Raw genomic sequence first — 24516 nt, 5'->3', positions numbered from 1 at the left:
TTGGAATAATGAATCTACTTGGTTCTTTGAACTGTAAATGTCCTTCCTATAGAAATATTTCATAGATACTGTATTTCAATGCATCGAGCATATCAAAGATCAAATTGACACTCAAAACCTAATGTATAGCTGAAACTTCTAGCTAGGCAAGTACCTTTTGTAAGACAAAACTTCGGTGACTAAACTCACCAGCGTGTCTTGTGAAAAGTTTCGGACTTTTTTTTGCTGATAAAGATGCTTGAGTTGTAATCACAAACTAGTTTCCAGCGAGTATTCTTGTTGTGCTTGGAAGAATGAAGATGCTAGTGTTTTGGAAGTGTAAATTGTGAAGATGTTGACCATGAACTCCAGAGCTAGTTAAGACTGTTGTAGGGTGGTTTAACCAGCATCTTGATGATATATGTTACTTGTGTGTGAAGTGTTGGAAAATTGGCACAAAATAAGCACTGTAGTATGTCATATAAAGGCTAAATTTTAAAGGGGTGAATTGAAAATTGATTATTCACATAATAGTAATGCTTATCAACTCCTTGTGTATGAGTCTAAAAACCCAAATATACACAAGAACACTATAATCAAGAAATGTATCATTATTTGAAGGCTTCAAATTCGTCTAAACGAGCATACAAAACTATGAATTAAGAGAGTCATGATTCAAAATATGAACAAGAACTCTAAAATGAACCTAGATGGAGCAAAAGAACAAGAGTGGAAAAATCTTTTGACCCAAATTTCCTAACTTACTTGTTAGAAAAATAACCACAAAATTATGAAAAAGCTATAAGTTCTTAAGATGGACTTTTGTGGAAAGAAGCAATTAAAAGTGAAGTTGATTCTATTTTACAGAATCATACCTGAAAACTAGTAGATCTGTCTCCTTAGTGTAAACCTTTGGGGTCTAAGTGTATCCTTAAAAGGAAAATGAAAGCAGATGGTTTTATTGATAAATATAAGACTAAACTCATAATTAAATATTATAGACAACGAGAAGACCCAGATTACTTTGATATATATTCTTCTATAACAAAAATAAATTTCATTCGGATAATACTTGCAATTGTAGTTTTGTGAAATTTAGAAGTACATCAAATAGATATGAAAACAACTATCTTAAATGGAGATTTGGATGAAAAAATTTATATGGAACAACCCAAAAGTTTTATAGTGACAAGAAAAGAAAATCTGTAAATTGGTAAAATCATTATATGGCTTAAAACAAGAACCTAAGCAATGGCATGAAAAATTTAATAATACAATGATAACCAATCTATTTAAGATCAATGAGTGTAACAAATGTGTTTATATTAAAGACACAGGAAATGGCTATGTCATTTTGTGTCTTTATGTGAATGATATACTCATTGTTGGTAGTGATGATAAGATTGTCAAATCTACAAAGAATATGTTAAATTCAATATTTGACGTGAAGGATATGGCGCTTACAAATGTGATTTTAGGGGTTAAAATCACAAGAATATCAGATGGTCTCATTTTGAGTCAGTCAAATTACGTGGACAAAATTCTGGTGAAATTCAACAAGAATGATTCTAGTGTAGTTAGAACACCATTAGACATTAGTCTTCATCTACCTAAGAATAGATGTGAGAGTATTTCTCAAGTAGAGTACTCTAGAGTAATTGAAAATTTAATATATTTAATGAGCTGTACTAAACCAAATATTGCTTATAGTCAATAAACTGAGTAGATATATGAGTAATCTTAACGCTGACAATTGGAAAGCAATAGAAAGAGTATTTAGATACTTACGATATACTCGTAACTATGGGCCGCGTTACACCAGATACCTAGCTGTCCTAGAAGGATATAGTGATGCAAACTAGATATCTGATGTAAAAGACTTGAAATCTACAAGTAGATATGTATTCGCTCTCGTTGGTGTAGTTGTGGCCTGAAAATCCTCTAAACAGATTGTTATAGCCAGATCCACTATGCAATCTGAATTTATTATCTTACAAATGTGGCAAAGAGGCATAATGGCTACATCATTTTTTAGAGGATATTCCAATGTGGTAGAAACATGTGTCTCCAATATGTATATTGAAGGGAATCACTAATACAGCAGTATAGGCAAAAATAAATTTGTTACCGTGTATCAAATACACGCAACGAAATATAATATACACATTATACATAACTTTGGTATTTAACCAAGACGTATATTCAATAATTAAATACATAAATAAATACATACTTGTTGTTCGATTTAAGGTTGGGATACATAAACTATATATTTGTTCAATATGCAACATAAATAAGAGTACAAATTTGAAGCATTGAAGATAAAAGAGAAACCAACTCTAAATTTCAAAAGAATAAATTCATTATCCTCATGTCTCATTCATCAAATAGTACCTTATTTGGTGGATTATCTATCACATCAATATATATATATTATAGAAAAAAATACATTTCGAGATTAGCTATATGTTTCAAAAATATTTTTGCACAAAACTTATGACAAGAATAAACAAACCATGGATTTGCAATTGCATATTCATGTGAATTTTTCACAAATAGTAACTAGTGCGTGCTTGATAAATTTTCACATTTTATTACATGATATTCAAGACATTGCCATGCAATCCTATATTTTTATGTTAATTATGCAAATAAAATACTTGTACCTTGATTATTCTTAAAAAAAAATTGATAAAATATTTATATAATGTGTCGACTTTTAACCTTTTATTTGTGATATGAACGAGCCAAATGTGCTTTTTCCAAGCTTGGATTATCTCCCAAATACTTGAATTACCTTTCAAAATATTTTTTATTTTTTTTATAATTATTTCTTTTTTTAATTATTTTCAATTTTTTTCTTTTTTTCCACTAGTGCAAGTTGTCCATGCACAAGTCCAACGCTCATTGTCATGCATGTGTTGCTCATGTGCTTGACACTTTTTCTCTTTTGACCATCTTTGCAATGAAACTCCTACTTTCAATTGTCACTTTAACTTTTTTTGGCTTTATTTTACTCATTTTTTATCATTTATTCTCATTTTTTTTATTGCTTTCTCATTTTCAAACTGAGATGACCTTAGTTGTTGTAGATTAGTTTCTTCAAAATCTCTCTCAATTTTACGCCAAAATTCCCAAAAACACCCGATCTCTTCCTCTTCTCCTTATTTACTTATCTTGACCCTTAATTTTGATTTTTCCAACTATATCATGTGGAACACCCAATTTTTCAAAACCTAACCCAAAATCACTCAAAACCTTACCAAATTTGTGAGGACAAGAATAAAAACCCCTTTACCCAAACCTCACAAGCCCTCAAACTCACTCTATTTGAAGAAATCATGTCTAACTCTACGCGAAGAAAATAAATTCAAATATGTAAACCACTTAAAATCTACAATCCAATCCATTTTTCTTTTTTTTCTTCATCCTTAGGTTCATAATCTCTCTATTGAGATCCAATATTGGAAGTATGGTAGTACAACAAAGAAAATTGCATTGCAAGTTGCTGGATTTTTTAAAATTACGCTTTATCCGCTTTATTTTGATTTTTTTTTCATTTAAACCCATGCAATACATCCTTGGACTCCTCAATTTTTGGTTATTGGATTTTATCCCCTAACTTTTGGGATTTATACCAGCACCCCAAAAATCTTTAAAAAATGACACTAAAGCTCCATTCTTCTTTAAAAAAAAAAATTTGTTTGTGCCCCTTAAAATTTCCAAAATGCCCTTGGGATGTTTTCAATCACTTGAAAGATTACAAAAATACCCCTTGAGTTTAACTACTACTTCAAAAAAAAAAAATTTAAAGATGTCCGGATATTATATGCAGTAGACATCCAAACAAGCCCAAAGAGAACATCGATTCCATAATATATGGAAGTATATATGATAAATATGATCTTAGAGAAGCCAAAGAGATTCATTTTGCAGTTAAAATCATCTGGCCTGGTAACATGATTCACAAACAGATACAAACACTATCTTCCGTTACAGGAATCAAAGAATGTAAAACCTAGCAGATGTGGTCCTGACAAGAAAGCATTCCTCAAACCTATCTGGAAACAGTGACTTTGGCTGAGGTTATTGAAACACAAAATACGTGGAGAAAACAAGGTAAAAGTCTTCAGAATAGTTGCAATAGCAGCAACACAAGGCCTGTAGTTGTGAGAACTAGCAGTGGGGGTGGACTACGTATGAATTATGAAGTGACTCCCATCGTCATTTGGTGATTCTGCTGGTGAGCTTGCGGGGCATGGAAGCCCGTTTTTGTCGCCCTTGCACTCATTCGCGAAAAGGCCAGGTGGGTATTCGCCGTAGAGGTCGATGTAGCTGAACATGGTTGAGGCGCAGTCATTACTTAAGTCGTTCAACTCATCCGCGTAAGGGCAAGCAAATTCTGCAAGAGCTGCACAGCACATATCGGCTGGGTACCGGGGGGCCTTACACTTGCTAGTGATGATTGTATAGTTCAAAAACTCAAAGTTAATAGGGCACGCTGCAAGTAAGATAAAGCAATACATTACTACACCATTCTTCCAGGGATACAAATTCTTAGATGCCGTCACATTTTGATTTACCCTTTTATTGTTCAAACGATACTTGATTATAGAGACAAATCAAGTTCAAGAAACGTAAAAAATACACAAGATCTTGATTATTGTTCAAATGCCGTCACATTTCGATGCTATAGTCGATAATTTTTTTAAAAAAAATTAAGTATTGATAATTAGAATACTTAATTGATATTTAAAATTAAGTATTAATTTTTTAAAAAATTAAAAATTAAAAAAAAATTGAGAGTCCCTGACGGCCGTGGGTCGAGGGTTTCAAGGGCCCCTGATAACAGCATGAGCCCCCGAACACCCAGGTCAGGGGTAAAACGTACCCTCAATAGGCGACGATCGAGGGTTTTTTCGTTACCAGTCGGGGGCGATGGGTCAATTGCTGGTGATCGTGCGAGTGTATATATATATATATAGATTCATTTATATACGTGTTTGTGTGTATATGCATATGTGTGTGTGTTTGTGTATGTATGTATATATAGGTGTGTGTGTGTGTATTTGGCGGTTTGAGGGTGGCCTGTTTGTCGTGGTTGCACATCGATAGAAGCGGAGAAGGTGCGAGAGAGAGATGGGGAGGTGGATGTCAAAGAGTAAAAGAGAGAGATAGGTGTGATGAGAGAGAAAGAGAGATGGAGCAAATAGGTGTTGGTGATGCGGTTGTGATTGTGGGAGCAAGGGGGAAGGAAGATGGTTGTGTGGCTGTGAATGGTAAAATAGGAATTTTTTAAGATAGTGAATTTTAGCATGAGTGAATTTTAGAATTTCTCAAATTTGAAGCATAAAATGTAAAAACTAAAGCACCTTTCATGCCTTGAAGTAGGTTCCGACCAATCGAAATTTGATCCCCGAATACATCTCCTGCAATACACACAACCAAAATAATTGCAACGGAATCCTAAAAATCAATCGATTGTGGTTTTTTTTTTTTTTCTTTTTTTGCCTAAACAATCGGAATTGTAACCGACCTGAAATGAAAGTGGAAGCAGAAACTGAAACATAGAGGCAGGCCAAACTGAAGAGCACCAAGAGAGTGGCAGACAATCGGGACATCCCGTGTCCATTTTCCCGCTCCATTTTCGAGATTTGGAGAGATAATAGGGATCAGAAGGACATCTTGATCTTCCTCCTGGCTGAACGAAGATCTAATGAATGGTTCAGCCCTGAATAAGAGAGAACTGTAGAGAGAGAGAGAGAGAGAGAGAGAGAGAGAGAGCTGCTCGGTCTCGTGAATTGTTAATTAAGAAACCCAACCGCATGATGAGCTGTTCGGTCTCGTGAATTGTAAAAGGGCTGTTTCCACTTCTCAAACCCATGATCTTTTTCGTTTCAAAGGTGCAACCATACTGTTGCTATCAATAAATATATAGATGCAGGCCATTGAATAATTAAATGAGGTGCATATATCTGTTGAATGACAACCTTTTATACCTCTTTGATCTTTATTTTCCAGGAAGGTTAAGAGAAGGAACTCAGCAGACTTCTTCCTCATTCGGTATCCTCTGGAATAAGAGTGATTTCTGCTCCCTATGGTGTAGATTCTGCATGGTTCGGAGCAAAGCTCATCAGTAATGTAAGCTAACGCACTCTGTTGATTATCTACGGACGTGCAAAGATCACTAATTTACTTGTATGGCTGCATTGGTGATAAATTTAGACCTTTTTTTCTTTTTTGCTCATTAATTAAAGCTTTTTCTCAATCCACAAGTGATGCTCTGCTGCAACATCTTATAATGTGAGCTGGTTAAGTTAGTGTCATACAATATTTCATTCGAAAGAGTGGTAATCTGGTCCTTCTGAAGTTATGCATTCAAATATTAGGGCTTTACAAAATGCAATATATACAACTTTCATACTCTACTATCAACTCACAAGTTAATATCTATTTTTGTTTTGCCTTGGTAGAGTTGAGCACTTTCCCCGTTCGCTGGTGCATCGCAAAGAAACAGTTCCGACATACATCCAGGCGAAGCCTCATATGGTGAAGACTGTCAAACCAGTTTACACCCGCAATGTTCCGATAATTTACTCCGTTTGCCAACATAAAACTCAACTTGTAAAATCTGAGGTGTATATAATATAATAATTGGAATAATGAATCTACTTGGTTCTTTGAACAGTAAATGTCCTTCCTACAGAAATATTTCATAGATACTGTATTTCAATGCATCGAGCATATCAAAGATCAAATTGACACTCAAAAACCTAATGTATAGCTGAAACTTCTAGCTAGGCAAGTACCTTTTGTAAGACAACACTTCGGTGACTAAACTCACCGGCGTGTCTTGTGAAAAGTTTCGGACTTTTTTTTGCTGATAAAGATGCTTGAGTTGTAATCACAAACCAGTTTCCAGCGAGTATTCTTGTTGTGCTTGGAAGAATGAAGATGCTAGTGTTTTGGAAGTGTAAATTGTGAAGATGTTGACCATGAACTGGAGAGCTAGTTAAGACTGTTGTAGGGTGGTTTAATTAACCAGCATCTTGATGATATATGTTACTTGTGTGTGAAGTGTTTGAAAATTGGCACAAAATAAGTATTGTAGCATGTCATATAACGGCTAAATTTTAAAGGGGTGAATGGGAAATTGATTGAAATGTGATGACTTGCTTCTATAAAAAATATATGTGATAATATATATTATTTTAAAAATAAAAGAAAGAAAAAAGTAAGACTAGCCTTATTAAGTATGGGAGACGATGACGCTCCGGGGCCAGATGGTTTCACGGTCAAATCCTTAGGAATGCCTGGATGTGGTGGGATTTGATGTGGTAGAGGCTGTTAGGAATTTTTTTAGTACGGAGCATTTATTAGGAGAGGTCAATGCCACCGTGATTAATCTAGTCCCTAAGGTTCCCCATCCAAAGTCCTCAACTCATTTCAAGTCGATCTCATGCTGTAATGTTGTCCATAAAATCATTTCAAAGATCTTGGCAAATAAGCTGAAGATAGTGCTTCCAAACTTGGTTGATGAGTCCCACGCAGCTTTTGTGGCAGGCCGATCGATAAGAGATAATGTCTTACTGGCCCAGGAGCTAATGCATTAGTACCATCTTCATAAGGGTCAGTCGAAACGTGCTATGAAAGTTGACCTGGCATTGGCTTATGACTCAATTGAATGGGATTTCCCATTAGCTATCCTTCAGCTAATGAACTTCCCGCCTAGATTCTGTGGCCGATTTCATGAATGTGTCACCACCCCTCGCTTTTCAGTCAAGATTAATGGCCAACTGCATGGGTTTTTTTGGGGAGGTAGGGGCCTGAGGCAGGAAGACCTGCTTTCGCCTTATCTATTTGTGTTAGTCATGCAAGTGTTGCAGGGTATCATCAGCCGACACGTCTAGTCTCTCAATTTCAAATTTCATTCGCGGTGTGAGCAATCCAAAACGGTGACACTCATGTTTGCTGATGACCTCTTATTATTCTCTCAAGGAGACATTGCTTCTATTAGAATCCTCAATGAGTGCTTGGGGAAATTTGCTCTGATGTCTGGTTTGCGCGCTAATCCCGCAAAAAGTGATTGTTTTGTGTCCTATCGAGATGAGACCTTGAGAGAGAGTTTGTTCCTTACTCCGGCATTCCGCAGAGGTCGACTCCCCATGAGGTACTTGGGGGTCCCCCTATTATTGACAAAGCTGGTCTACGAGGATTGTAAGCCCATCTTATATAAAGTGAGGAGTCGGGTGTGCTCATGGCGCAATCGGTCTTTGTCTTTTGGGGGTAGAGTTCAGCTGGTTAATTCGGTTATTGCTATGATATACCTATATTGGGCGTCTGTCTTCTTGTTTCCCAAACGGGTGATTAAGGAGTTAGAGGGCATCATCAAGAATTTCCTTTGGAGTGGGTCAGATGAGGATTCCCACAAAGCTAAGGTCATGTGACGTGATGTGTGTTGTCCCAAGGAGCAAGGAGGTCTTGGATTAAAACCTTTTTTTTTTTTTTTTGTGGAACAAAGCAATGCTAACAAAGTTAATACGGAAGCTCTTGTCAGGCGAGAGCAAGTCCTTGTGGGTAAAATGGATCCACACGTTTCGGATCAAGAACAAGTGCCTATGGATGCACTTAGTGTCGCATTCCTACCCCTGGTATTAGAGAAAGCTCTTATTTGTCCGGCGTGTGGTCAGAGATAAGTTCGGGTGGAAGGTGGGGGACGACAGTCGTGTTTTTCTATGATATAATAAGTAACACCCCTTTGGGATCCTTGTCGATCGTTTCTCCTGTCAGCTTCCCTCGTCGGCTCGATCGATATCCCGATTACGGCCCGTGTTTCTGACATCATTGTAGATGGTAGATGGGAGTGGCCGTCAGACTGGACATGTCTATCTCTAAAGCTTATCCAACACCGGATGCCGAGGCCCCTTAGGGTTGGGAGTAGTGATGTGCTGGTTTAGACCCCGGCCCTAGATGGTACTTTCTCTATTAGGTTGGTATTACATCATTTGTTAGAACAACGAGACCGAGTCCCATGGCATCGGTTCGTTTGGTTTGGGTATGAAGTCCCTACGCATTCATTTATTTTATGGTTAGCAGTCAGGGAACGATTATATACTATTGATCGCATTAACCTATTTCTTCCATTTCACAATAGATGTTTTCATTACAGCGTAGATTCTAAGTGACATAACCATCTATTCTTTGAATGTTCCTATTCTAGGTAGGTAGTGTCATTTTTTTGGCATTCAAAGAAATTTGCATAGCCTTAGTGTCAATGGGATACGGGGGATTCTTTGGGTAGCGGCTCGGTGAAAAGGTAAAAATCTTTGGGATGTTTCTAATCGTTTAGTCTTGCAAGCGATGGCATATTTTTTGTGGTGTGAGCGCAACAACCAATGCTAGAGAGGTTTCAAGCAATCTGCGAACCAGCATGCACATCAGGTACAATGTGTTGTGTGGGCATGGTTGGTCACCATCCCCTTTCCCCATACTCTACAAAGTCGTGCACTGTGGTATTTTTGGCGGCTCCTTGTTGACCAGCACTCCTAGCTCAAGTAAACCATTCTAATCAGTAACTTGGAGCGGACAAAACCCCTGTACGTCTCCATAGTCAAACGATGGATGACCCTACTGCCAGATATGACTTGACAATGTTGGATCGCTAGGGTGTGTTAATGAGTTCCCTGTAGTTGAGAGACTATGGTAACCAAAACTAATGCTATCCTTCGATCCTAGATTTTACTTTGTACATGATGTCATGTAGAATGGCTTTGCAGCCTCTTGTTTTTGCCTACTCAAGTGGTTGTCTACTTAGTAACTTGGAGTGGACAAACCACCTATGTGTTTTCATAGTCAAACGGTATGTCGGCATACTTAGTAATTTGGAGCCGACAAAACCCCTGTGTGTCTCAATAGTAAAATGATAACTCTTGAGTTGGGCTATGATTTGATGGTTGTGGCCCTGAATGTTTGTTCCAGTATGTGTCCTGGGGTTACTTGGTGACACTTATTGGTTCATTTCTCTTGTCCTAGTTTGTAACTTTGTACACATTGCCAGTTGGGTGGCTTTCCATACTTGCCTTTAAGTTCGCAACTTCTCCCTAGTCTTCACGTTCATCTAGAAGACGTGCGTTAACAAGCCTTTGGATCTGGAGCTGATTTCATCTAGAGTTGTTCATTACTTTCCATTTTATGTAACTCCGTTGTTGCTTCTGTTATGTTTTTAGCTAAAATCTTGTTTTGATCTTGAGTGTGTGCTTCACTTACGTGATTTTGTAAATTGGGGTATGTCTTAATTTGTGTTCTGTATAGACTTTTTATTTCTATCTATACATTTCTTTTTTATTTAAAAAAAAAACATAAATAAGAGTACAAACTTGAAGCATTGAAAGATAAAAGTGAAAGCAAGTCTAAAATTTAAAATAATAAATTCATTATCCTCGTAACTTATTCATCAATTAGTACCTTATTTGGTGGATCATTTACTACATCTACATATATATACATTTTATAAAAAAAAAATACATTTTGGGATTAGCTATATGTTTCAAAAATATTTTTGCACAAAATTTATTACAAGAATAAACAAACCATGTGATGATGCGGAGCCGATCACATTCTTCTGTCTCGGACCAAGTACCTGCAAAAAATGGGGGGGACTCGCTCCCCGTGATCCCTCCGACGCTTAAATCAGTTCACGGATTTTTGAGGAGTATAATAGTAATGGAAGATAATAAAAGAGTCTCTTAGAAATCAGATCCCACATACCTGTAGAGGTTGCCCTCTATTTATAGATGTCCCGTGGCCTTTCCAATAGGAGATAAGATACCTTTCAAAAACAGATGCTGATCCACTTTTCATGGGGAGAAAAGATAACCTTTACTAATGGAGATAATTCTTGAGATGTTGAAGATATTCTTGGTTGACTAAATCTTCCTCTCTATCTCTTCTAGTTCAAAATCATAATAAAGATTATAAAGATAAATGGAGCTCCTAAGACTTGACATGTGGCGATCGCCCATTGGCCTTTACTAGCACACATGGCTCCAAGTTAATAGTAACCTCTAGGGGTAGCACAGTAAAATTGCCCCCTATAAATATTCCCTCATCACTTGCCCCCCACTCCTTGAGCTGATCGAGCGAGGAGTTTGAGCAGCTAAAGGAGTAGTCATCATTATTTTTCTGAGCCTCTGTAAAAAAGTTCTACTAAAAGTTGGGTTAGCAGTATCAAATGCTGAATTTGCTTTTCAAGTCTCCCAGTGCCCTTTCACTCTTCCCATGCAGAAGGTGATTAGGTCGCTCGAGATGATAGAGACATTCTAGAATTTTCCTATAGTAGAAAAGAGGTCAGCTCTTAAATTAGTACATATATATATTTTTATTGTTATTTTTGGCCTAGGGCCGAGGCTATGCTAGTCGAGGCCGCATTTCTCATCTTCGGGGGCCGCTGGCCGAGGTTGTGGTGGCCGAGGCTGCTTGCCTTATCTTCGAGGCCGCTGGTCGAGGCTGTATGCCTTGTCTTCGGAGGCCACTGGCCGAGGCTGTGGTGGCCGAGACCTCGTGCCTGATCTTTGGGGGCCACTGGCCGAGGCTGCGGTGGCCGAGGCCCCGTGCCTGATCTTCGGGGTTGCTGGCCGAGGTTGCGTGCCTTGCCTTCAGGGCCGTTGGCCGAAGCTGTGTTGGTTGAGGCTGCGCGCCTTGCCTTCGGGGCCGTTGGCTGAGGCTATGGTCCCCTTTGGTCTTCGTTTGGCAAAGGTTCATAGCCTCCGAACAGATGCCTTTTGGTCTTCATTTGGCGGAGGTTCGTAGCCTCCGAACTGGTGCCTTAATTAGTAGGGGTGGTCCCCTTTCATTTGGCGGAGGTTCGTAGCCTCCGAACTGATGCCTTTTGGTCTTCATTTGACAGAGGTTTGTAGCCTCCAAACTAGTGCCTTAATTAGTAGGGGTGGTCCCCTTTGGTCTTCATTTGGCGGAGGTTCGTAGCCTCCGAACTGGTGCCTTAATTAGTAGGGGTGGTCCCCTTTGGTCTTCGTTTGGCGGAGGTTCGTAGCCTCCGAACTGGTGCCTTAATTAGTAGGGGTGATCCCCTTTGGTCTTCATTTGGCGGATGTTCGTAGCCTCCGAACTGGTGCCTTAATTAGTAGGGGTGGTCCCCTTTGGTCTTCATTTGGCGGAGGTTCGTAGCCTCCAAACTGATGCCTTTTGGTCTTCATTTGGCGGAGGTTCGTAGCCTCCGAACTGGTGCCTTAATTAGTAGGGGTGGTCCCCTTTGGTCTTCATTTGGCAGAGCTTCGTAGCCTCCGAACTGGTGCCTTAATTAATAGGGGTGGTCCCCTTTGGTCTTCGGTGGTCAAGGTTCAAAGCCTCGAAGTCGTTCCTTAATTATTAGAGGTGGTCCCCTTTGATTTTGAGTTGTCAGGAGTTCGAGGATCATATGTGACCCTTTTGTCTTGAGTTGTCCGGGGTTCGGGGCCCCCAAGGATCACTTCTGATCCTTTGTTTTTTAGTGTTCGGGGGTTCGAGGCCCCCCGAGGATCACATCTGATCCTTTGCTTTTGAGTGTTCGGGGGTTCGAGGCCCCCGGGGATCATATCTGATCCTTTACTCTTGCATTGTAGAGGCATTTCAGACCCTCGGTCTTCATGTGCACATGTTGGCTCGGATTGTAGTTGATGACGGGATTTTAAAGAATATCCATATTTTATTTTCGCAGTTCGGTGAAATGCCTACGTCCGCAATTAAAGAATAACAATATTTTATTTTTGCGGTTCGACATAAAGTCTACATCCGCAATTAAAGAGTAATAATATTTTATTTTTGCGGTTCGACATAAAGTCTACATCCGCAATTAAAGAGTAATAATATTTTATTTTTGCGGTTCGACATAAAATCTACATCCGCAAGTGTTCGGGACGAGCCTTTCGTCTGTTAACGTTATTAACCCCAAACATTTTAACAGAATTAATTAAAATTCAAGTCATTGGAGCATAAATAAATTAATTAAACCTGGAAGAAGAAAAGCTCCCCTGCCCAATTTGGCACAGATCTAAAACTGGATCCAAATCTGCTCGTCCGTTTGCTTGTCTTGCCTTCTAACTTGTGGCTACGTGGCAAGGGATGGCGACAGAAGCAAACAGGCTCACGTGGAAAGCCTCATTGGAAGCCAATACACTTTCAGCTTCGACGTCATAGACAACTTGGTCATTGAGTTCTCCTTCTCCCTTGCTGGTTCAAATTAAAACCTTTTGCCTCTGCTTAGCAATTCTCCAATAGATAATAGTTAAAACACTAGAATGATAAAAACAAGGGGAATAAGCTTTAACCAAAGCGATATTAACGAAGCTTCCACAGCAACCATGTTTGCCATTATTGCTGCTTGTTGCGGCCATTGTTCGCAGTTGAACGCCACTGCAGCACTGTTGCCGCTGACCTGCGCATCCTCTCCTCTGTCCATGCCAGCAGCTTGTTGGAGGCTTTCTATGCCCGCCGCTTCACCGCCATTGACGGTACTGTTCGTCGGTGGCCTTGCTTCGTTCTCTGCCACAGTCTTTGCTTATTGCGGCCATCGTCTGGCTCTCCAATGGTGACTTCTAGGTATTGCCCCCTTTTCCAGGAAGCTTCCCTTTACTATTATATATATAATATAACACGTCTTTTCTTGCTCCAGGCTCCCCTCATTAGCTTTTCCCCAACATATATATAACTCGCCCTAGTTTCCCCAAGAGCTTTTTCTCATAACATATATATATATATATAAAGAAGTTATCAAATATGTATACTGGGCGCCTCCAGGAGCTTTTTTGTATAATATATATAGCAATCTTTTTTATTAGCTTCCATACGAAGCTTTTCTCAATATATATTATATTGTAAATGCCTATACATATGATATGTATATATGTGCGCATGGTACAAAACAATAGGAGAATTACTTTTTTCTGCTTGTATTTTTTACCATGTTTCAACCAGAACTTCTTAAGCATATACATGCATATATATATATATAAATCTTTTGGCCTTCTCTTTCAATTATTTTTGGCAATAATTAAAAAATAAAATCACAGCCGACACCAAAATATTAAAAGAATGAGCGTACCCATTATGCAATCAACACTTACGTGTAATTGAATTGCATAGATTTCATACGACTTGAAAGTGTACTTGGCAGACAAAAAGAAAAGACGAGGGCCCCACGGTGGGCGTCAATTGATGATGCGGAGCCGATCACCTTCTTCTGTCTCGAACCAAGTACTTGCAAAAAATGGGAGGGGGGACTCGCTCCCCGTGATCCCTCCGACGCTTAAGTCAGTTCACGGATTTTTGAGAAGTATAATAGTAATAGAAGATAATAAAAGAGTCCCTTAGGAATCAGATCTCACATACCTGTAGAGGTTGCCCTCTATTTATAGATGTCCCATGGCCTTTCCAATAAGAGATAAGATACCTTTCAAAAACAGATGCTGATCCACTTTTCATGGGGAGAAAAGATAACCTTCAATAATGGAGATAATTCTTGGGATGTTGGAGATATTCTTGGTTGACTAAATCTTCCTCTCTATCTCTTCTAGTTCAAAATAATAATAAAGATTATAAAGATAAATGGAGCTCCTAAGACTTGACATGTGGCGATCGCCCATTGACCTTTACTAGCACATATGGCTCCAAGTTAATAGTAACCTCTAGGGGTAGTACAGTAAAATTGCCCCCTATAAATATTCCCTCGTCACCATGGATTGCAATTGCATATTCATATGAGTTTTTAAAAAATAGTAACTAGTACGTGCAAGATAAATTTCCACATTTGATTACATAATATTCAAGACATTGCCATGCAACCCTATATTTTTATATTTTTATGTTAATTATGCAAAAAAAAAAACACTCGTACCTAAATTATTCTTAAAAAAAAAAATTGACAAAATATTTTTATAATATGTTGACTTCTAACCTTTTATTTGTGATATCGACGAGCCAAATGTGCTTTTCCCAAGCTTGGATTATCACCTAAATACTTGAATTCCCTTTCAAAATATTTCTTTTTTTTTATAATTATTTCCCCTTTTAATTATTTTCAAATTTTTTTCACTAGTACATGTCAATGCACAAGTCACATGCTAAGTGTCTCACGTGTGTTGTTCATGTGCTTGACATTTTTTCTCTTTCAACCATTTTCTACTACGAAACTCTTACTATTGATTATCGTTTTAACTTCTTTTTTTAGTTTTATTTTTCTTATTTTTTTATCATTTATTCTCATCTTTTTTTATTTTTTTTGTTTATTTCTCATTTTCCAACTGAGATGATCTTTAGTTGTTGCCGATAATGTCTAACTAGATTAGTTTATTCAAAGTCTCTCTCAATTCCTCACCAAAATTCTCCAAAACACCCAATCTCTTCCTCAAAACACCCAATCTCTTCCTCTCCTCCTTATCTACCTCCTTTAACCCTTAATTTCAATTTTTTCTTTCTTTTTCCAGCCAAACAAACCCAAATTCCAACTATATCCTATGGAACACCCAATTTTTCAAAGTGGACCCAAAATCACTCAAAATTTTACCAAATATTTGTGAAGGCAAGAATAAAAATCCCTTATCCAAACCTCAAAAACTCACTTTATTTGAAGAAATCGTATCTAACTCTCCGCTAAAAATACTTATTTATAGATAAAATTAATCATATAAACCACTTAAAAGTTACAATCTAATCCATTCTTCTTCTTTATTTTCTTCATCCTTGGTTAAATCTCCCTATTGAGATCCCATTTTGGAATTGTGGTAGTACAACAAAGAAAATTGCATTGCAAGTTGCTGAATTTTTTAAAATTACGATTTATCCCCTTTTTTCTGATTTTTTTCATTTAACCCCTTGCAATGGATCCTTGGACTCCTCAATTTTTGGTTAATGGTTTTTGTCCCATAACTTTTGGGATTTATACCAGCACCCCAAAAACTTTAAAAAATGACACTAAAGCTCCATTCTTCTTAAAAGAAATTGTTTGTGCCCCTTAAAATTTCCAAAATGCCCTTGGGATGTTTTCAATCACTTGAAAGATTACAAAAATACCCCTTGAGTTTAACTACTACTTCAAAAAAAATTTAAAGATGTCCGGATATTATATGCAGTAGACATCCAAACAAGCCCAAAGAGAACATCGATTCCATAATATATGGAAGTATATATGATAAATATGATCTTAGAGAAGCCAAAGAGATTCATTTTGCAGTTAAAATCATCTGGCCTGGTAACATGATTCACAAACAGATACAAACACTATCTTCCGTTACAGGAATCAAAGAATGTAAAACCTAGCAGATGTGGTCCTGACAAGAAAGCATTCCTCAAACCTATCTGGAAACAGTGACTTTGGCTGAGGTTATTGAAACACAAAATACGTGGAGAAAACAAGGTAAAAGTCTTCAGAATAGTTGCAATAGCAGCAACACAAGGCCTGTAGTTGTGAGAACTAGCAGTGGGGGTGGACTACGTATGAATTATGAAGTGACTCCCATCGTCATTTGGTGATTCTGCTGGTGAGCTTGCGGGGCATGGAAGCCCGTTTTTGTCGCCCTTGCACTCATTCGCGAAAAGGCCAGGTGGGTATTCGCCGTAGAGGTCGATGTAGCTGAACATGGTTGAGGCGCAGTCATTACTTAAGTCGTTCAACTCATCCGCGTAAGGGCAAGCAAATTCTGCAAGAGCTGCACAACACATATCGGCTGGGTACCGGGGGGCCTTACACTTGCTAGTGATGATTGTATAGTTCAAAAACTCAAAGTTAATAGGGCACGCTGCATGCAAGATAAAAGCAATACATTACTACACCATTCTTCCAGGGATACAAATTCTTAGATGCCGTCACATTTTGATTTACCCTTTTGTTGTTTAAACGATACTTCGTTACAGAGACAAACCAAGTTCAAGAAACGTAGAAAATACACAAGATCTTGATCAAGGCCGGCCATGGGAGTTCGGGGCCTAAGCCTTTTAAAAAATAATAAAAATATATAAAAAAAAATTATTTCTAATATATAAAATCACTAATTAAATTTTTATATTTAAACTTAAAAAGAAAATATTTTTATATTAATTTTTTTAAAAAGTAAACTTACACTTTTGGTGTTTTTTTATTTAAAATATTTTCAATGCTATAGTCAATAATTTTTTTAAAAAAAATTAAGAATTGATATTTAGAATACTTAATTGATATTTAAAATTAAATATTAATTTTTTAAAAAAATAAAAATTAAAAAAAAATTGAGAGTCCCCGACGACCATTGGTCAAGGGCTTCAAGGGCATCCGAGTCAAGGGTAAAACGAACCCTCAATAGGCGACAATCAGGGTTTTTTCGTTGCTGATCGGGGGCGATGGATCAATTGCTGGTGATAGTGTAAATGTATATATATATATATATGCCTGTGTGTGTATATGCGTATGTGTGTGTTTGTGTATGTATGTATAGGTGTGTGTGTGTGTGTGTGTATTTGGGAATTTGAGGGTGGTCGCGTTTGTCGTGGTTGTACACCAATAGAAGCAGGAAAGGTGCGAGAGAGAGATAGGGAGGTGGGTGTGAAAGAGTAAGAGAGAGAGATGGGTGTGATGAGAGAGAAAGAGAAATAGAGCAAATAGGTGTCTGCGGCTGCGACTGTGGTTGTGACTATGGGGAGCAAAAAGAAAGGAAGACGGTTGTGTGGTTGTGACTATGCGGAGCAAGGAAGATGGTTGTGGCTGTGAATGGTAAAAAAAAAAAAAATAATAAGATGGTGAATTTTAGTATGAGCAAATTTTAGAATTTCACAAATTTGAAGCATAAAATGTAAAAACTAAAGCACCTTTCATGGCTTGAAGTAGGTTCCGACCAATCGAGACTCGATCCCCAAATACATCTCCTACAATACACACCCAAAATAATTACAACGAAATCCTAAAAATCAATCGATTGGGGTTTTTAAATGTCGTCAAATTTTGACTTACCCTTTTGTTGTTCACACGACACTTGGTTACAAAGACAAACCAAGTTCAAGAAACATAGAAAATACACAAGATCTTGATGCAAAACTAGAGGAAGAAGAACAACTTCAAAACAACTCAATAGGAGAAACTAAAATGAGTATCATACCAATATCAAAGCTGCACAAAGAAATGCAGAATACACCATCCCTAGGGAGATCATATGAGCTAATAAACTCTAATTGAAACATAATAAATAAAATATTAACTAGGAAAGATAATTTCTATATTTGCACCTAAAACAATATTACTCAAAATATTTGTTCCCATGACTTCCATCATTCTCCCCCGGCTGGAAAGAACTCAACTTTGATGAGTTGTACTGCAAGTACTAATCTAGGAAATCATTAATTAAAGTGCACACTTTAAGCCTAAGGAAAAACCTCACACTACACTTGCAATGTACCAAACAATCTTGAGAATGGGCCTACACCAAAACGTTGCTAATATTTCTAACATCTCCATTATGGACACCAGATAGAACTTTTACCACTGAGGTGAGATGCCTCCCTTGAGCTTTTCTATATATACTTATGAAGTTACAAAGGAATGGACTCCTACAAGTATAAAGCACGATCCTACCTATATCAATCTTCAAGCTCCTCTCCTCCTTCCCCAACACCCAAAAAATAACAAGAAACTAAAAAATTAAGCGACAGAAAGAAGCTAACAAGATCAATCGTCATATTTAACTCAACGGCACCCAAAATAACTATAGAAATGTTTCGTCCATCCAAAATTCGAATCATAAAATGTAAAAACTAAAGCACCTTTCTTGGCTTGAAGTAGGTTCCGACCAATCGAAACTTGATCCCCGAATACATCTCCTGCAATACACACACCCAAAATAATTACTACGGAATCCTAAAAATCAGGTGATCTATCGATTGTGGTTTTTTTTTTTTTTTTCCTTTTTTTGCCTAAACAATCGGAATTGTAACCGACCTGAAATGAAAGTGGAAGCAGAAGCTGAAACATAGAAGCAGGCCAAACTGAAGAGCACCAAGAGAGTGGCAGACAATGGGGACATCCCAGGTCGATTTTTCCGCTCCATTTTCGAGATTTGGAGAGAGAATAGGGACGGAGCAAGTGTTGGATCAGAAGGACATCTTGATCTTCCTCCTGCCTGAACGAAGATCTAATGAATGGTTCAGCCCTGAATAAGAGAGAACTGTAGAGAGAGAGAGAGAGCTGTTCGGTCTCGTGAATTGTTAATTAAGAAACCCAACCGCATGATGAGCTGTTCGGTCTCGTGAATTGTAAAAAGGCTGTTTCCACTTCTCAAACCCATGATCTTTTTTGTTACAAAGGTGAAAGGTGCAACCATACTGTTGCTATCAATAAATATTAAAGAATAAATATATAGATGCAGGCCATTGAATAATTAAATGAGGTGCATATATCTGTTGAATGAAAACCTTTTATACCTCTTTGATCTTTATTTTCCAGGAAGGTTAAGAGAAGGATCTCAGCAGACTTCTTCCTCATTCGGTACCTCTGGAATAAGAGTGATTTCTGCTCCCTATGGTGTAGATTCTGCATGGTTCGGAGCATAGCTCATCAGTAATGTAAGCTACCGCACTATGTTGATTATCTACGGACGTGCAAAGATCACTAATTTACTTGTATGCCTGCATTGGTGACAAATTTAGAGCTTTTTTTCTTTTTTGCTCATTAATTAAAGCTTTTTCTCAATCCACAAGTGATTGTCTGCTGCAACATCTTATAATGTGAGCTGGTTAAGCTAGTGTCATAGAATATGTCATTCGAAAGGATGGTAATCTGGTCCTTCTGCAGTTATGCATTCAAATATTAGGGCTTCACAAAATGCAATATATACAACTTTCATACTCTACTATCAACTCACAAGTTAATATCTATTTTTGCTTTGCCTTGGTACAGTTGAGCACTTTCCCCGGTCGCTGGTGCATCGCAAAGAAACAGTTCCGACATACATCCAGGCGAAGCCTCATATGGTGAAGACTGTCAAACCAGTTTGCACCGGCAATGTTCCGATAATTTACTCCGTTTGCCAACATAAAACTCAACTTGTAAAATCTGAGGTGAATATAATATAATAATTGGAATAATGAATCTACTTGGTTCTTTGAACTGTAAATGTGTCCTTCCTACAGAAATATTTCATAGATACTGTATTTCAATGTATTGAGCATATCAAAGATCAAATTGACACTCAAAAACCTAATGCATAGCTGAAACTTCTAGGCAAGTACCTTTTGTAAGACAACACCTCGTTGATTAAACTCACCGGCGTGTCTTGTGAAAAGTTTCGGACTTTTTTTTGCAGATAAAGATGCTTGAGTTGTAATCACAAACCAGTTTCCAGCGAGTATTCTTGTTGTGCTTGGAAGAATGAAGATGCTAGTGTTTTGGAAGTGTAAATTGTGAAGATGTTGACCATGAACTGCAGAGCCAGTTAAGACTGTTGTAGGGTGGTTTAAGCAGCATCTTGATGATATATGTTACTTGTGTGTGAAGTGTTGGAAAATTGGCACAAAATAAGTATTGTAGCATGTCATATAACGGCTAAATTTGAAAGGGGTGAATTGGAAATTGATTGAAATGTGATGACTTGCTTATATAAAAAATATATGTGATAATATATATTATTTTAAAAATAAGAGAAAGAAAAAAGTAAGGCTAGTCCTATTCAGTATGGGAGACGATAACGCTCCGGGGCCAAATGGTTTCATGGTCAAGTTCTTTAGGAAAGCTTGGGATCTGATGTGGTAGAGGTTGTTGGAAATTTTTTTAGTATGAGGCATTTATTAGGAGAGGTCAATGCCACTGTGATTAGTTTAGTCCCTAAGGTTCCCCATCCAAAAGTCCTCGACTCAGTTCAGACCGATCTCGTGCTGTAATATTGTCTATAAAATCATTTCAAATATCTTGGCAAATAGGCTGAAGATAGTGCTTCCAGACTTGGTTGATGAGTCCCAAACAGCTTTTGTGGCAGGTCGATCGATAAGAGATAATATCTTACTGGCCCAAGAGCTAGTGTCTTATACCATCTTCATAAGGGTCAGTCGAAACGTGCTATGAAAGTTAACTTGGCATCGGCTTATGATTCAGTTGAATGGGATTTCTTGTTAGCTATTCTTCAACTGATGAACTTCCTGCCTAGATTCTATGGTTGGATTCATGAATGCGTCACCAGCCCTCGCTTTTCAGTCAAGATTAATGCTTAACTGCATGGGTTTTTTTAGGGAGGTAAGTTTTGCCTTATCTGTTTGTGTTGGTCATGCAAGTGTTGCAGGGTATCATCAGCTGACACGTCCAGTCTCTCGATTTCAAGTTTCATTAATAGTGTGAGCAATCTAGGACGGTGATGCTTCTGTTTCCTGATGACCTCTTATTATTCTCTCAATGAGACGTTGCTTCTATTATAATCCTCAAGGAATGCTTGGGGAAATTTCTCTGGTGTCTGGTTTGCACGCTAATCCCACGAAGAGTGATTGCTTTGTGTCTTGTTGAGATGAGACCTTAAGAGAGAGTTTGTTCCTTCCTTCGGCATTCCACGAAGGTTAACTCCCCATGAGGTACCTGGGGGTCCCCCTATTGTTAACGAAGCTAGTTTACGAGGATTGTAAGCCCATCTTAGATAAAGTGAAGAATCAGTTGTGCTCATGACGTAGTCGGTCTTTGTCTTTTGGGGATATACTTCAGCTGGCTCATTCGATTCCTGCTATGATATACCTGTATTGGGCGTCTATCTTCTTGTTACCCAAGCAGGTGATTAAGGAGTTAGAGGGCATCATCAAGAATTTCCTTTGGAGTGGGTCAGATGAGGATTCCCACAAAGCTAAGGTCATGTGGCGTGATGTGTGTTGTCCAAAAGAGCAATGAGGTCTTGGATTAAAACCCTTTTTTTTTTTTTTTTGTGGAACAAGGCAATGCTAACAAAGTTAATCTGGAGGCTCTTGTCAAGCAAGAGCGAGTCCTTGTGGGTAAAATGGATCCACACGTTTCCGATCAAGAACAACTGCCTATGGATGCTCCTAGTGTCGCATTCCTGCCCTTGGTAGTTGAGAAAGCTCTTATCTGTCCGACATGTGGTCAGAGATAAGTTTGGGTGGAAAGTAAGGGACGGCAGTCGTGTTTTTCTGTGGTACAATAAGTAACACCCCTTTGGGATCCTTGTCAATCGTTTCTCCTATCAGCTTCCCCATATGCTCGATATCCCGATTACGACCCGTGTTTCTAACATCATTGTAGATGGTAGGTGGGAGTGGTCGTCAGACTGGACATGTCTATCTCCAAAGCTTATCCAGCACCAGATGCTGGGGGCCCCTAGGGTTGGGAGTAGTGATGTGCTGGTTTGGACCCTGGCCCCAGATGGTACATTCTCTATTAGGTCGGTATTACATGATTTGTTAGAACAACGAGACCGAGTCCCATGGCATCGGTTGGTTTGGTTTGGGTATGGAGTCCCTACGCATTCATTTATTCTATGGTTAGCAGTTAGGGAACGATTATATACTCTTGATCGCATTAATCTATTTCTTCCATTTCACAATAGATGTTTTCTTTACAGGATAGATTCTGAGAGACACAGTCATTTATTCTTTAAATGTTCCTATTCTAGGCAGGAGGTGTCATTTTTTTGGCGTTCAAAGAAATTTGCATGGCCCTAGCGTCAATGGGATACGGGGGTCCTTTGGGCAGTGGCTCGATGAAAAGGTAAAAATCCTTGGGATGTTGCTAATCGTTTAGTCTTGCAAGCGATGGTATATTTTTTGTGGTGTGAACGCAACAACCGGTGCTGGTGAGGTTCCGAGCAGTCTGCAGACCAGCTTGCACATCAGGTCAGTGTGTCGTGTGGGCACGGTTGGTCACCATCCCCTTTCCCCATACTCTACAAAGCCGTGCACTGTGGTATTTTTAGCGACTCCCTGCTGACCAGCACTCCTGCCTCAGGTAAACCATTCTACTCAATAACTTGGAGCGGGAAAAACCCCTGTGCGTCTCCATAGTCAAACGGTGGATGGCCATACTGCCAGATATGACTTGACAATGTTGGATCGTTGGGGTGTGTCAATGAGTTCCCTGGAGTTGAGAGACTCTGGTGACCAAAACTGATGCTATCCTTCGATCCTAGATTTTACTTTGTACATGATGTCATGTAGGATGGCTTTGCAACCTCTTGTTTTTGCCTACTCAGGTGGTTGTCTACTTAGTAACTTAGAGCGGGCAGACCTCTGTGCATTTTCATAGTCAAACGATATGTCGACATACTTAGTAATTTGGAGGGGGCAGAACCCATGTGTGCAGTCTCTATAGTAAAATGATAACTCCTGAGTTGGGCTATGATTTGATAGTTGTGGCTCTGAGTGTTTGTTCCAGTATGTGTCCCGGGGTTACTTGGTGACACTTACTGGTTTATTTCTCTACTCCTAGTTTGTCACTTTGTACACATTGCCAGTTGGGTGGCTCTTCTGTGCTTGCTTTCAGGTTCGTAGCTTCTCCCTGGTGTTCACGCTCATCTAGAAGACGTGCGTTAACGCGCTACTTAGTAACTTGGAGCGGGCAGACCCCCTGTGCGTTTCCATAGTCAAACGGTATGTGAGCATACTTAGTGTAGCAGCCATCTCCCGGATCATCCTGCTAGCATAGGAAATTCGAAAGGAGGTCGTTACGAAATGGATACAAGAACAATAAACTCAGAATAAACACCAATTCTTTTTTTTTTTTTTTACTTGCTCACTGATCATCAGGAGCCAAAATAAAACATCTCTACATTTGCTCACTATCAATAGGAGCTCAAATTAAATATTACACACCCTTTACATTATCATCTTGGGCTTACCGCCCATACATTTTTCAAATAAAATGGCACTAAGGTTCTAACAACACATTGAACTCTCTATTTCTTGCCCTCAACATTACACCCATAGATCTTGAGGCTGGGATATCCCTGTACATAACTAAACCCGGGCTTTAGCCTCATTGGACTTGCCCTCAGCAATAGCTTATCCCTTACCTGGAATGACAGGAATAAGCAAGGTGAGCCATAAGGCTCAGCAAGTATATATATACAACAATAAAGACAATAGAGTCAAGGCATGGATAAACCAAAATGGAATAGACCCGACTTCCCAAGTACGAGTAGCATTTCCCATTAGATCCCATCATTATTATCATTCCCATGCCATTGTCATTATGCATTTTATGCATCATTTCATTTCTTAATCATTTCCATGCCATTGGCATTGTGCATGCATCATTTCATTTCTTAATCATTATGATCATTTTCATGCATCATTTCATTTCTCAATGGTTATGATCATTTCCATGCTATTAGCATTATGCAATTTATGCATCATTTCATTTCTCATGAATATATATAATTTTCCATGCAGCATATCAGCCCTCAAGGCCTTTCATTCACATGCATGCATACATATACATAGAAAAATCATTTAGCCATTCATTTGGCTTGAGCATCGCCAACCGGGTCTATGGCCACCTTTCCCGTGTCAGGCGCTCTTTAGGATATCCTTTTCTCAACC

At 38.5% G+C, this 24516-nt stretch overlaps 2 protein-coding genes across 11 annotated transcripts in view; one reads left to right on the top strand and one right to left on the bottom strand.

The window, feature by feature from the left end:
* The window catches only part of LOC127811438 (actin-related protein 8-like), a 91411-nt gene extending 71423 nt beyond the window's left edge, over positions 1 to 19988 (top strand). The window contains exon 12 of one of the 4 annotated variants that reach the window (XM_052351312.1): positions 19889 to 19988. In XM_052351312.1, the coding sequence (XP_052207272.1) occupies positions 19889 to 19966 (78 nt within the window). In that variant the 3' untranslated portion in view covers positions 19967 to 19988. Of the gene's footprint in view, positions 1 to 6454; positions 6742 to 19888 lie in introns of those variants that run through there. The other 3 variants (XM_052351317.1, XM_052351311.1, XM_052351307.1) reach the window with 3 other exon arrangements.
* The window catches only part of LOC127811440 (GPI-anchored protein LLG1), a 37799-nt gene that overhangs the window by 6186 nt on the left and 7097 nt on the right, over positions 1 to 24516 (bottom strand). The window contains exons 1-4 of one of the 7 annotated variants that reach the window (XM_052351327.1): positions 18932 to 19228; positions 18757 to 18813; positions 17809 to 17865; positions 3886 to 4480 (exon numbers count right to left, since the gene is read on the bottom strand). The exons of 2 other annotated variants lie outside the window; for them this stretch is intronic. In XM_052351327.1, coding sequence (XP_052207287.1) covers positions 4173 to 4480; positions 17809 to 17865; positions 18757 to 18813; positions 18932 to 19040 — 531 coding nt within the window. In that variant the 5' untranslated portion in view covers positions 19041 to 19228 and the 3' untranslated portion in view covers positions 3886 to 4172. Of the gene's footprint in view, positions 1 to 3885; positions 4481 to 5515; positions 5696 to 16171; positions 16767 to 17808; positions 17866 to 18756; positions 18814 to 18931; positions 19229 to 24516 lie in introns of those variants that run through there. 4 more of the 7 variants (XM_052351326.1, XM_052351324.1, XM_052351322.1 and 1 more) reach the window with 4 other exon arrangements.

Source organism: Diospyros lotus, chromosome 10 (assembly GCF_014633365.1).
Source record: "Diospyros lotus cultivar Yz01 chromosome 10, ASM1463336v1, whole genome shotgun sequence".
NCBI lineage: Eukaryota > Viridiplantae > Streptophyta > Magnoliopsida > Ericales > Ebenaceae > Diospyros > Diospyros lotus.
Note: the sequence above shows the minus strand (reverse complement) of the source record. Positions and strands in the feature narration are given on the sequence as shown.